This window comes from Sinocyclocheilus rhinocerous, unplaced genomic scaffold (genome assembly GCF_001515625.1).
Source record: "Sinocyclocheilus rhinocerous isolate Xijiao unplaced genomic scaffold, SAMN03320098_v1.1 scaffold529, whole genome shotgun sequence".
NCBI classification, from domain to species: Eukaryota; Metazoa; Chordata; class Actinopteri; order Cypriniformes; family Cyprinidae; genus Sinocyclocheilus; species Sinocyclocheilus rhinocerous.
In genome coordinates, this window is record NW_015635521.1 from 650,197 (window position 1) to 663,644 (window position 13,448).

Sequence of the window (13,448 nt, forward strand, 5' to 3'; positions counted from 1 at the left end):
ACAACACAGAATTTCTGAGGGGAAAAAAAATTAATAAGGCTACTTTTAAGAAAAAAATGAATAAATTAAGTTGTTTTATGCATTCAAATAATTAGACATGTTAAAACACAGAATTTGGTAACAATAAATAATATGGTGAGAAAAAATAAAACATTTCATAGGGCCCTAAACATGTAATTTTTGTTAAACTTTTAATAAATTGATGTGAAAATGTATAAGATTAATGATTTTAATTAATTAGATATGCTTTTTAATTAATACAATATTATATATAACTATTAAAAAGGAGTCGAGAAAAATTAAAATGGAAAAAACGGAATTTGGAAAAAAATAAAACGGAATTTAGGAAAAAATAAAACGGATTTCATAGGGCCCTAACTATCCCTCAGTCTTGCCGTGCCCCCCAGTTTGGCAACCACTGCTTTATTCTTTTAAATTGATACATTAATCTTGTTTATTATATATATTTTTTTTTTATTAAAGTGGAAATCAGTTTACTAAATAATGTAAACTTGACTGACTGCTTCACTTCCACTTTAAAGGGATATTTATGTTGTTTTTTTATTTATTTTTATTTATACTATTTATAATTTTTGTGCAATTACTTGCCTGTGAGTTGAGTTTGTGGCAAAACATTTTGCAGTGTTTACATGTTGTTTATTACTGCATAAAATGTATTAAAATAGATGTTTAATTTCATAAAGTACAAGTTGATTTCAAAATGCACCTACTTTTTTGCATTTTGTGTTTTTCAGTTGAATAAAAGACTATTTTTCCCTATATATTTCATCATTGAGGATTTCTTTTAAAAAGTCCTACAATCTCATCTCGTCTCGTTCTCGTGAACCCAGTCTCGTGTCTCGTGGGATAAGTGTCTCGTCACACCCCTAGTGACTAATAAATGTGATATGACCTCACCTGGACAATGTTGTGGCTTCCATCTTCTGCCAACCCACACTAAAAAGAAATGAATATGTCTATCTTATATCTTGATTGGTTCATGTGACCAGCCTTTCATAAAGAAATCTATAGGTTTGAAAACAGAATAACTTGTGTATGTATAGACTGATGTATGTTCATTCAGTTTTCTCCAATGTTCCATTTTCTCAGTGCTCTTTTTCTGCGATTTGAACTACATTTGGAGATGATGTTTGGTCTTACCTCAGCAACGCAGCTGTAGAATTCATAATCAGAACCCAGAGGTGTACTAACTGGGTTAGACAAACAGGGAAACAGAAATTTAGCATAATGCCACATCTATAAGGCATTAGTAAAAAAAAGTATTACAATATGTGACTGCTTTATGCGACAATATGCAACTGCTTTTTGCATTAATAGACAAATATATATATATATATATATATATATCATGAATCAGTAACATTTAGGCATCTCTCTTTGATAAACGTCGAAGTGGGGACACTTTATTAAATTCAGTGTATTTGTACAGCCCTTAAATATATATTGTACTTAAAAACACAAAATATATGTGTTGTTTCATAGCACCTTTACAAACAATATGCCTTAAATATGCCTCCTCAGAAATATAGATATATACGCACACACAAAAGCATGCATTCTTGTTCATTTGAGCCACATCAAATGAATGACAATGAATAATATTTATTTTTAATATCTTTATAATTTTATTAGCCTTTTATCCACCACATAAAAACATGCACATTTTATTTAAAAATGTTATTTTAGATGTTTCGAAAATCTTCATTAGTATTCTGTGGAAATACCAAAGTCACCCTACCACTTTTTAAATGTAATAAATAAAGTCTTATTAATTATTTATTAGCATAACAGAAAATTTCACATACCTATGAGCACTATGAGCTTCGATCTGTGGCGGAAACCACCCGTGACATTCAGACTTATACTGTGACATTGAATGTTTCCAACAGCTGGTTTACTAACCAAAGTGTGAAACCATAACCATTTCAAGCTGATACAAAAGGTGTTTGCTGTAAAAGTAGGGGTTAGGGCTCATATTTAAAGCGCCCTCCAGGCATATTAAAGGCATATAAACGAACACTATTTTAAAAATATGTTAAATCAATAATGTGCTTGCCAGGAATACTCACAAGTGTGATAATTGATGTTGCCCCCTGACCTTCCGAGCAAAGACGGGAAGTTGAGATGAGATGAGATGAGATAAGATCGTATCATATGAGATCGGTCAAAAAAAAAACATGATCTGTTATAGGGTTTTTTTTTCTTTTCTTTTCTCAGTCTATTGGTTTGTGGCACTTCCTCTGTATAGGTAAACTGGGGTAGGGGCTTTGCAGATTGCAGAAGTAGTTTCATATCGGCTGCAATAGCAATGACTCTATTGGCTCCCACCATGTTTCGACAACAGTTTAGAGGAAATTACATTGCTATGCATCTATGTTCTGTCTGTTTTATATGTGAATGAAAAAACAATGTTGCAGCACTGCAATATGAACTTCATAGTGCTTTAATGGTGCAAAAAAAAAAAAAATCCTATGCCAATAAATAACCAGTTTAAAGAAAAACACGCTCAGCACTGCACGTGTACTCAGAACAGCTGAGCAATGTGTTAGCATGTGGTTTTACACACTCTGCAAACACCCAACCACTTAAAAGTGCTTTTAAAAACGATATCCATAGTCTGTATAACCTGACACATCTTATAGTAAGATGGACTCTGGTTTTCTCCAAATTTTTTATCATTACATAATGATTTGGATGTGCACCATCTGAATGAGTAAGACACTAAAACAGAAAACATGAAACCATTGGAGATGTGTTAGACTTAATAGTAGCAAATGTAAAAAAAATTTAAAAATGTAACTAGATTTTTACATTTGAAGTAGCTTCAATATTTAAATGGAGCTTGCTCATATATAAAACCTGTTGACATGTTGCTGAAGTCTTAACCTCCTATCAACAAGACACATGATTTGAGTTTCATCTATAGCATAAATGTGTAGGACAAGTCACTTGCCAAAATGTAACACTTAGGATAAAGCCCAAAATATATTTGTTTTTTTTACGTGTATGTAAGTGTCCACGTACAGTGCATACAATGTCACATACGGTCCGCGTACAATGTTATCATCCAGAATAGTTTGCACGTACTGTACCATGCATAAATTTGTACCACAAGGTTGTTCCATAAAGTGGCAACACTGGCCCTGGCCGTAGTGTCACAGAGGAAAATGAAACTAAAAAGACAACAAAAACAAAATACCAGTGACTATGAGACACCCGCCCTGACAAGCACTTGTGTGAGAGAAAGTTATGAGATTTTTGACGATTTTAGATGACAATCTATATCAAAGATATTTTTCGGTCATAAATTCTGGAGAAAAATACTGCAAGGCACTGGACAAAGATAAAACTTTACAGAGCACATATGTCGACCGCCTGCATTCACACACACTATCAAATGAAGTATACTTTGAAAGACACATTCGACTGTACACATAAATTACCAATAACCAGCCTTGAACTAGGCCAGAATAAGCTTTAATAGTGGTATGGGAAACCAATATGAACAGGAACAGAAAGGATCAAATAAGGGCATGAAACACGGGAGAAACTAGGTCAGGGGAAGCACATGGGGAGGGAAAACAGGTCCATAATCCTGACATTACTCCCCCCACCCGGAAGGTGAGTCCTGCACCGTAACAGTTCCACGGGGGGGGGGCGTCCTGGAGGCTGGTGCAGGCTAGAGACAAGGAAGGCCACCAGGGCGGATCAGGCAGTTCAGGGGGCCATGGCGGAGCAGGGAGCTCAGGAGGCCATGGCGGAGCAGGCAGTCCAGGGAGCCAGGGAGACGACAGGAGGGACTACTACTAAATATTGTAGAAACTTAATTTTCTGTAAAGTTGCTTTGCAACGATTTGTATTGTGAAAAGCGCTATACAAATAAACTTGAATTGAATTGAATTGAACTTGGAGCAGGAGGAGCGAAGCAGGACCAAGGCCACAGCCATAACGGCGGCCCACGGTGTAGCCGACGGAGGGAGGAGCCATGGAAAAGGAAGTCGACTCCAGGGGGCTGCCTGACGGCAGCCTCCGGGCTCGTGAACCTCCGGGCTCTCAGGGCTGCCCCCTGGGATCAAAGCCCACTCCTGGCTCGACTGGGAAAGGGGAGCCCACTCTGGGCTGGACGTAGGGACAGGAGACGAAGGAGGGCTGGACGGGACCAGCGGGGATGAAGGACGGAGGAGAGGGGGCAAGTCGGCCTCCAGATCGGTTTCCCAGTCTATTAGGTCCCCCTCTAAGTCCTGCAATCCCAGATGCACAATTAGCTCACCCTCAGCCACGGTGCAGTGGGCGGAGCTCCACTCCATGCTCTCACCGTCCTCGGTGTTCTCCCTCGGGGCGGGCACTGTCGCCGGCTCTCGCACCTGGTCTGACGGGTTGGGCTCTGCCTCCAGGGCGATCCTCTGCTCAGTCGCTCGGCATTGCGCTGGCTCGTAGATCGCGGCGGGAACTGGCTCTCCGTCCTCGGTGGGCTCGGGCTTGGGCTTGGGCTCTGCACATCGAGGAGATGGTGGGCTGGGCTCTGGGTCGAGAGTGGAACTGGCGAGATCCTCCTTGGAACAGACGGTTAACGGGGATCCGTTTCTCGCCAGTATCCACTCTACAAAGGTGGAGAAATCCGCTCGAGGACCATCTTCGGACGACGGCGCTCTGCACGCGGGGTTCAAGCTGGCGTCATAGAACACACAGAGCGCATCGTCCGGGTAGCTGGTGAGATGGGTGAGGGCCAGAAACAGTCTGGTATGGTCCTCGAGCGATCTTTCCCCCTGATCCAGCAGGAGGAGGAGGTATTCTGGGCGAGCGAGGGGATCCATAGGGAAACAACGGGAGGAAAAAAAAACACTGAACAAAACACGGAAACAAAACGGAGGGGAAAACACGCAACTACTTTTTGTTTTACTGTTGTAGGTCTGGTCTTCTGTCACGACTGCGCTACTGTGAGGAGCGTGGGGCAAAGAGAACGCGGAGACGCAGGAGAATTCACGCAGGAGACGTTCACATTCAAGAAGACATTCACAACAAAACCAATACGAACAGGAACAGGAAGGACCAAATAAGGTCATGAAACACGGGAAAAACTAGGTCAGGGGAAGCACATGTGGAGGGAAAACACAACACAACAGGTCCATAATCCTGACAGTATGTATATATGTATTACTACCATTAAATCAACAAATGTTAGATTGCATTATATGGTGCAATGCATGAATAAATGATAAATGATGCATGAACCTTAAATGATAAGCCCATATTTACAAAACAAAAAACAGCACCAAAAACAAAACCTTTTCTAACCTAAACTTGTGTACTTTTGATAGGAGAAATAGTTGTGTTGGAAGTTTCATTCTCTGAAATGTTGGATTGCGTAGATGTCAATTGGTAAGTCTTCACACATCCAAGATATTTTGAAAAACAAATTGATAGGCATTTCCTAAATTTTTATTTAAAAAATCTTTTTATCACATTAGCATGCTTTAATGTTTAACCAGGAAGTTTGTTTCGAAATGCTTTTATCTTGCACAAAATGGCACAAAAGTCACAGCTGTCAAAAATGACCGGCCTACAAAAAATAGCTTATAAGTCTATAACGGGGTGGCGAACGTCGGTCCTGGAGAGCCGCAGCCCTGCAGAGTTTTGCTTCAACCCTAATCAAACACACCTGAACAAGCTAATCAAGGTCTGAACGGTTACTAGGAAGCTACAGGCAGGTGAGTTTTAATTAGGGTTGGAGCTGAACTCTGCAGGGCCAGAGTTCGCCACCCCTGGTGTTTCCCAACCGGGGTGCCGTCTGTCGAGAGCAGGGGTGCCGTGTAAAAAATCCTTTTTTAATATTTTTAAATTGCTAAAATGTTCAAAAAAAGCATCTATTATATAATATCCATTTCTGATGTCGCCAATAATTAGAGATGCACCGAAATTTCGGCTGCCGAAAATTAGTTCACCGCTCAGGTTTCACTATCACGTGGTGTGACGCTCTGCGTATTATCCCGCTCCGCTCAGTCGCTCCACTCGTATACCGTTCATGCGAATCGGAAAAGCAAAGTCCACTCAAAAATTGAGCCGACAGGAAACATCGATGTAGTACAGTATTGTTTCTGTCACTGTTAGACCTACCTGAAAAACTAAAAAGCTATTTATTTAATTCGAAGGCCTGTTGTTATTTTTTATTTGTGCTATCATTATTAATTTCTTTATTTTATTACTGACTGCTTACTTGTCATTTTTTTATTCAATTCAAAGTTTCTCTTTGTTTATCTCGTGCTACTGCACCAAAATTAGCCAACTGTAAAATTAAAAAAACACTGAGTGAGCAAAAATTTGTGAGATAGCTAGTTATAATGGTAATTAATATTTACATATGTATAAAAGCCTACATTAAAATCTGTCATATAAATTGGTCTCTTCATTAGAAATTAGCCTACTGATTGCCACCATTGATGGACAAATTTTTTAAATAATATTAAAAATATCTGTATGACATTATATTCTGCAGTTCTTCCCTGCTGTACCGAGTATCTATACTTTTCACATTATCATATTGAAGTTAGAAATTCAAATATTGTGACAATTGATTTTGTAGGGTGCCACAAGTTTGTTAAAATTTCCAAAGGGTGCCGCGACTAAAAAAAGGTTGGGAAACACTGGTCTATAATATGCTATATTATAGATTTATAGCCTATAATATGCTATAGTATCACCAAATATTGGATTCAATCTTTTTGTCAACTTGTTTTCTTTCAATGAGGGCAGGTTTTGTATTTATTTTTTAAACTGACTTTAAAACTGACTCATAACCCTCATTGATCTGAGCTTACATTGGTCAAACATTGGACTATTCACTGAAAATGAATGGGGGAGATCGAAAATAAGAGAAACATTTAGTGTTCAGGAGCATGTTCATCATGTTCATGTTCACATATGTGCATGTGTGCTTGCAAACATAGGCCTCAGACCTGTGCATGCATGAATACATGCGTACTCACACTAACACGTGCACACACACACACACACGTTCATGCACACAAGTAAACGTTTTTGAGTATTACAGGCTTTCCTTTTCACAGAGATTAATTTTATCATCTGATCAGTCAGGCTCAGATCGGTGAGGCCTACGAACAATCAGTTTCCAAATTAAGTACTAAACCTGTCCTAACTGAAAGAAAACAAAAAGATTGAATGCAATATTTGGTAATAATATAGCATAACAAGAAATTTATGAGCAATTTTTAAAAGGCTGGTAAATTTTGACCGGGAACACCACAGGTTAGAGGACCGGAACTAACTTTTGGTGTAAATTGTATTGGTGAATACAAAATGTTTATTATGTATTTCAATATTTTGCACATTTCCTTTTAACTGCATAGTTGTATTGTCTTTGGTTAAACAGTGTGTGTGTGTGTGTGTGTGTGTGCATGCGTGCATGCATGTGCGTGTGCGTGTGCGTGTGTATGTGTGTTGATCGTCCCAGAATGTGGTCTTAACCATAACATTTGCATGCAGATAAAATCACATGTACCTCATAACGAGGAAGTGGTTGTGTGTGATCACATAGTCCAATCAAAAACATCAATGAATGAACTTGCATCATGCCTTGCATCAGATACTTGATCAAAAATATCCTGTCGATAGATTTGGATAAATACTGAATGTAGTTATAGACAGAAAATGTAAACTTTTTCATGTTCCTTTAAACAGTTTTTGCAAGGTTTTTGACACATTGTTTTAGATTATCATTTTGATAAGGGCATTATTACTATAAAATGCTTTTATTAATATCACATTACTGTATGTTACAACAGTTTGGGGGCAGTTTTTCTAAAAATTACTTTCTGGATTTCTTTTCTGAGTCTGTTTGGTGCTACTTGAAATAATGGTCATGTCAGCAGTCTTAATGTACTGTGTTTGCATCAGAGCCAAAGAACACAGGAAATCCGCCTCACTCTGCAGAGCATGTCTCTTCAGAAACCTGTGGCTTTCTGCTCTAGCTTTAGAGGTAAAGACAAAGGTTAGTGTGAAGTTACTTCCCTGAAGCTTCACATTTGTAGTTACGTTCACACTTTTACAAAAAGCTATTTTCCGAACCTTCCTGATGCTTTACACATTAGAATGACAACCAATATGGCCAAATAAATAAATAAAATTATATGCAAGGAGCTATTTATTATTGAGTTGGCCTTGCATTTTGTATTGATTATATAGGAAACAACCATTATTTTGTATTCATTCAAGCATCTGAATTGCATTACAAACATAAACAATAGACTGTGTATATAGCCTACAGGATGGACACTCTCACAAAAAATTACCTTTGGGGTATAACAGCCTGTCACTGGGCAGTATCCTCAAAGGGACAACTTTGTACCTTCTTTTTCCCCTAGTGTTTATAATAGTACCATAAGAGTACATATTGCTACCTTAAGGATACAAATTACTACTCTAAGGTGCTAGTATGCACCCTTTAGGGGTAGAGAAGTTACAAAGGTGTCCCTTTGAGAGCACTACCCCAGTGACAAGCTGTTGTACCCCTAAAGGTACAATATTTGCTGACAGTGTAGATGAAAAATAGTGTTTAAACACAACCCCATAAATGTAATAAAATGTCTCTAAAAATCAAATCTAAAATTCCATGGTCCAAATATTATGCCATATTTGCCATATAATTGCATGATACATTAATATGCAATAGTATGCCACTATGAATGCAATAGTATGCCACTATGTAAATGGTTAATTTCTGCAAGCACACGTTTAATATAGCATAATTCAGTATACTGTGAGGCTACAGAAACACTGTTTGTCAATGATTTAAAACTAAAGTAAGAGTAGGCATGTATGTGACTGCAGTGACATATGTGTTATAGGGAGGGCTCTTGTGGTAAGCGGTAGCATTACAAAATACTTTTGGAACAGATTTTGATCGTTTTATTTATTTGTTTATTTACATATTGATATACATCTTGATATGTGTATCAGTGCATTTGAAATAAGTAGTTTAGGCATAAAATGTAACAGACATTAGGAATACACATTATTCACAGACATTGATCCAGTAAAGAATACATTCAAAGTACAGTTCCTCTATATCAATACTGCACTCACACATCCTCTTTTAGCCCATGTGAGGGGAAATTTTTTTTGTGCTTGGTTTTGCCTTCGAAGTGTGTGTGGTTAAGGATGTTTTTTTTTTCCTTTCTATTCCTGTGGTTAATAACTATTATACGGAAACAGTAATGAACTTTTTAGCAGGTCATGTAATGAGACCTTAGAGATATTGAGGAACAGATATATTAGTAACATTAAATCATTTGTAAATTCATTAAATTTAATGCATCAGTTCATTTTTAAGCCAGTGTGTAAAACACTAGTTTATTCATAAACACAAGAAGACAGAAAGCATCTGCCCCACCAACCTGAAGCAGGAATTTTCATATTCTTGTATGATTTCACATGCTTGAATGATGGTTCATTTTTATCAATTACATTTGCTTTTACTAATTGAGGTAGTATAATTGATATATTACCATCATGAAATCAAGAAATCTATTATATGTTGCAACGCATGAATAAAGACATCTTAAATGATAAGCGCAATATTTACAAAGAAACCAAAAATGGTCGAACCTAAACTTGTGTACTTTTGATGGGAGATGTAAAAAAAATAGCCGTGTTGGAAGTTTCATTCTCTGAAACTTTGGATTGCGTAGATGTCGATTGGTAAGTCTTCACACATCCAAGATATCTTGAAAACAAACTTACTAGGCATTTCCTAAACTTTTCTCCAACAAAAGCATAAATGACCGGATTTACACAGCAGTGAGTGAGTGCGTTTGTCTCTGTCAAGTCCATGGTCCTGTTGATTGATAAGCGCAATATTTACAAAGAAACCAAAAATGGTCGAACCTAAACTTGTGTACTTTTGATGGGAGATGTAAAAAAAATAGCCGTGTTGGAAGTTTCATTCTCTGAAACTTTGGATTGCGTAGATGTCGATTGGTAAGTCTTCACACATCCAAGATATCTTGAAAACAAACTTACTAGGCATTTCCTAAACTTTTCTCCAACAAAAGCATAAATGACCGGATTTACACAGCAGTGAGTGAGTGCGATTGTCTCTGTCAAGTCCATGGCCATGTTGATATGACGATAAGCCTCGCAGCCACTTAGAAAGCCAAACTCCTCCAAGGTTTTCAGAAACACCACCACATTGTAGGGCACCCAGAAGACCACAAACACGATGACAATGCCTAAGATGAGCTTTATGGCCCGTTCCTTTTTTGAGTTTTTTGTCTTCTTCACAACCATTAGGACCCTGATGTAGCAGTAGGCTAAAATGGGCAAAGAGATGAATAGTCCCACTGCGTTTTCACCAAAGTTACGGAAAAGCTTCCACTTCTGGGCTGACCCAACAGGATAAACTCTCTGACAGCTGGTGATGTTGTCCTCTGTGACCATTGCTGCAAAGATGGCCTCTGGAAGGGCGGCACAGATGGAAACCAGCCATATAACTAGACTCACCACAATTCCATATCGCAGCATCTTCGCTCCCAGCACCGCAACGGCATGTACGATGACCAAATAGCGATCCACGCTCATCAGAGTCACGAATAAGATCCCGCTGTAAAATCCCACCTGGTATGTACCCGCCATTGCCTTACACATTTCATTGGCTTTTAAGTAGTGGCCCTGAGCATAGAGAGCCCAGGAGGGCAGTGAGAGGACCATCAGTAGGTCTGACAGAGCCAGATTCAGCAGGCAGAGATTTGTCATATTTTTCACATGCATGATTTTCAAGAGGACCCATAAGACGGTGATGTTGCCAATGAGGCCAAGTGCAAAAACCATGTAGAAAATGGCAGCCTTGAGATGTGGATTCAGCTGTGAGCCCTCAATATTGCAAAAGGTTTCTGTTTCGTAGCTATCATATGCTTCTGTATTCATGCTGTAACAAACAATAAATGTTATTTAGTGACAGGGTAATTAATTGATTGCTTATATAAATATAGTTTATATAAAGATAGTTAAAACACAATAAATAAAACTAGTAACGTGCCACTAATATGGACCGTAACCACGCGTTTGACTCATCATATAATGATTCTTCAAACTCTTTTTTCAAGCCACACTGATGTGCAATAATGTCATAATCGGTGTGAAAGATGATGTCAATAAATTGCACTGTGTTCATTTGCAAATCATGGGGACTTCTACAGTATAATTCGGGAAATTGTGAGTCAGAAGGCACATGCCAATTTACTTACATAAATTAACCTTAATAATTTGTAGAGAGTAACTATGTTTCATTGCTTAAATGGTTAGTGGCTGTACAGAAGACAAAGTTTCATTATGGTATAATTGTGGTATATATGGCAGGCAGCGATACACTGGTTGTACGGTAGCACTTAAACCTGATCAAGGGTGTTACAAGTGTGTCTAATAACACAAATTCAAAAGGTATGCATTTAATAAATGCTTTTAGAATTTTGAATACAAAATTTGACAGGGACAACAATTTAAAGTCAAACCTCAAAGCTACCACATGCAGACCACATTTTTTCAAATATCATTACGTACAAACAGAAGGAGGTCGCAGCAAGTTGATTAACCACAGGTTTCTCAAGCATCCCACCACAATCCCACTATCATACATCAATGTCTGTGATCTCATGTAATAATTTTGTGAATTACAGTACTTGCACAGTACAATCAAGATAGTCCAACAATACTCCTAAATGCTGAGTAGATCAGACATACAATCACTTGTACAGTATGTGATATAATAACTGGTTAAAAAACATTGAATGTAATATATTGGGCTGTTCTTAAGGAACAAGGTTACGTTCTTGAGCCAATCTTCATAATTTATCAAAATGTTTTAATGATGGATCAAAACACAACATGATGAAAATACAATAAATAAAAATTATGTTTACCTGTCTTTATATGTTTCAGTCATGATGAGAAATTGCTGTCACTCTTGTTGCTGAGATGATGTTAAGATGTGGTTCATGTGTTCATGGAAGTGAGTCTAGTACATTTCACTCTCTTTCTGTACATTTGCCTTCAGCAAATTTCCTGTAAAATGAGGCATGTGCATGTGTGAGAGTGCTTTTTTGCAAAATTTATCTTGCGACGTGAAGGTGAAATGTGAACACATTTCCTGTCACCGCACTGAGGTTAGCAGGTTTGGATGCACAAAAGAAATTCCCGTGGAGCAGATAAAACAATAAATATGAGTCATTTGAGGCTGTGACAGCTACTGAATGAACGCTAATAAGTCCCCCCACCCACAGCGAATGTCTTGAAAAGGATATTTTATATAGATAGCCTAATGTTCAAAACAAATGCCATCCCACACCAATGAATGATAAGCCTGTAATGCTGAAAAAACAAAATTTGTGCTCTTTTCTGCTTTAACAGTGAGTCAGTTTTCAGGAATTGAAAAAAATTAAGAACAAGTGAAACTAATGCTTATTCTTGGGAAATTAATTATAGGTTTCAAGACTTTGTCCCTTTTTCCGACTTGCCGTGGTATTTATAGGCTACTTCACTTCTTATATGCAAACCTTTCAGTATTTTCAAAAATCTCAACTATCAAACAGCTTGAATAAAATAAAGAAATAAATTAAATTGTTATTATACCATGGGCTGTCTGAATACTTGGCTAGCAGGTAGGCCTTAAAACTGTTTAATGCACAGGTGGTTCCAAGCCAGTTTAATCATCATTCTATATTAATGCGCTGCTTTAATTGATGAACACAAACACACACATCACTTGCACACAAACACACAGAGAGAGAGAGAGAGAGAGAGAGAAGAGAGAGAGAGAGGAGAGAGAGAGAGAAAGAGGTCGGAGGTCGCAAATCGTGCTGCGTGCAAGCAGAAACTTTTTGTCAACGCTGCTCCGCGACTTTTATTCATAATAATAATAATTATATATATATATATAGGCCTATATTAGTGCTGTCAAATGATTACATCCAAAATAAAAGTTTTTGTTTAAATAATGTGTGTACTGTGTATATTTACTATGTATATACACACACATGTATATATTTCAGAAAAATATGTTGTTTATATATTATATATATGTATATATAATATAAATTATATGAATATAAATATATACATGTACATATTTTCAAAATATATACTGTATGTGTGTGTATTTATATATACATAATAAATATACACAGTACACACACATATATTATGTAAACAAAAAGTTTTATTTTGGATGCGATTAATTGCGATTAGTAGTTTGACAGCACTAATAAAGTGCTTCCCCTTCCTGTTTTTTTTTTTTTTGCATATGTCACTTAAAAGACTCAGATCATCAAACAAATTTTAATATTACACAATGATAATGCAAGTAAAAACAAAATGCAGTTTTTAAATGATGATTTCATTTATTAAGGGAAAAAAGCTGT

The 13,448-nt window shown here is 37.3% G+C and overlaps 1 protein-coding gene and 1 long non-coding RNA gene across 2 annotated transcripts in view; both read right to left on the reverse strand.

Annotated features, from left to right (window-relative positions):
* Positions 1-2,162, reverse strand: part of LOC107746977 (uncharacterized) — a 4,092-nt gene extending 1,930 nt beyond the window's left edge. The window contains exons 1-3 of the long non-coding RNA XR_001640747.1: positions 2,091-2,162; positions 1,162-1,211; positions 919-957 (exon numbers count right to left, since the gene is read on the reverse strand). This is a non-coding gene — a long non-coding RNA (uncharacterized LOC107746977). The remainder of the gene's footprint in view (positions 1-918; positions 958-1,161; positions 1,212-2,090) is intronic.
* Positions 2,163-9,917: 7,755 nt separating this feature from the next.
* LOC107746978 (C-C chemokine receptor type 4-like) lies at positions 9,918-12,105 on the reverse strand. Its single transcript, XM_016561343.1, has 2 exons — positions 11,952-12,105; positions 9,918-10,960 (listed from the first exon to the last, which is right to left on the reverse strand). Exons 1-2 carry the CDS (start codon positions 11,972-11,974, stop codon positions 9,922-9,924), a joined length of 1,062 nt encoding a protein of 353 aa, XP_016416829.1. The 5' UTR covers positions 11,975-12,105; the 3' UTR covers positions 9,918-9,921.
* Between the last annotated feature and the right edge of the window lie 1,343 nt (positions 12,106-13,448).

Excerpts from the sequence above, each read along its gene's own strand:
- LOC107746978 (XM_016561343.1), bottom strand. The coding sequence starts at position 11,974 with ATGACTGAAACATATAAAGACAG. Across the intron at positions 10,961-11,951 it reads ACTGAAACATATAAAGACAG|CATGAATACAGAAGCATATG; the intron begins GTAAACATAATT and ends TGTTTGTTACAG.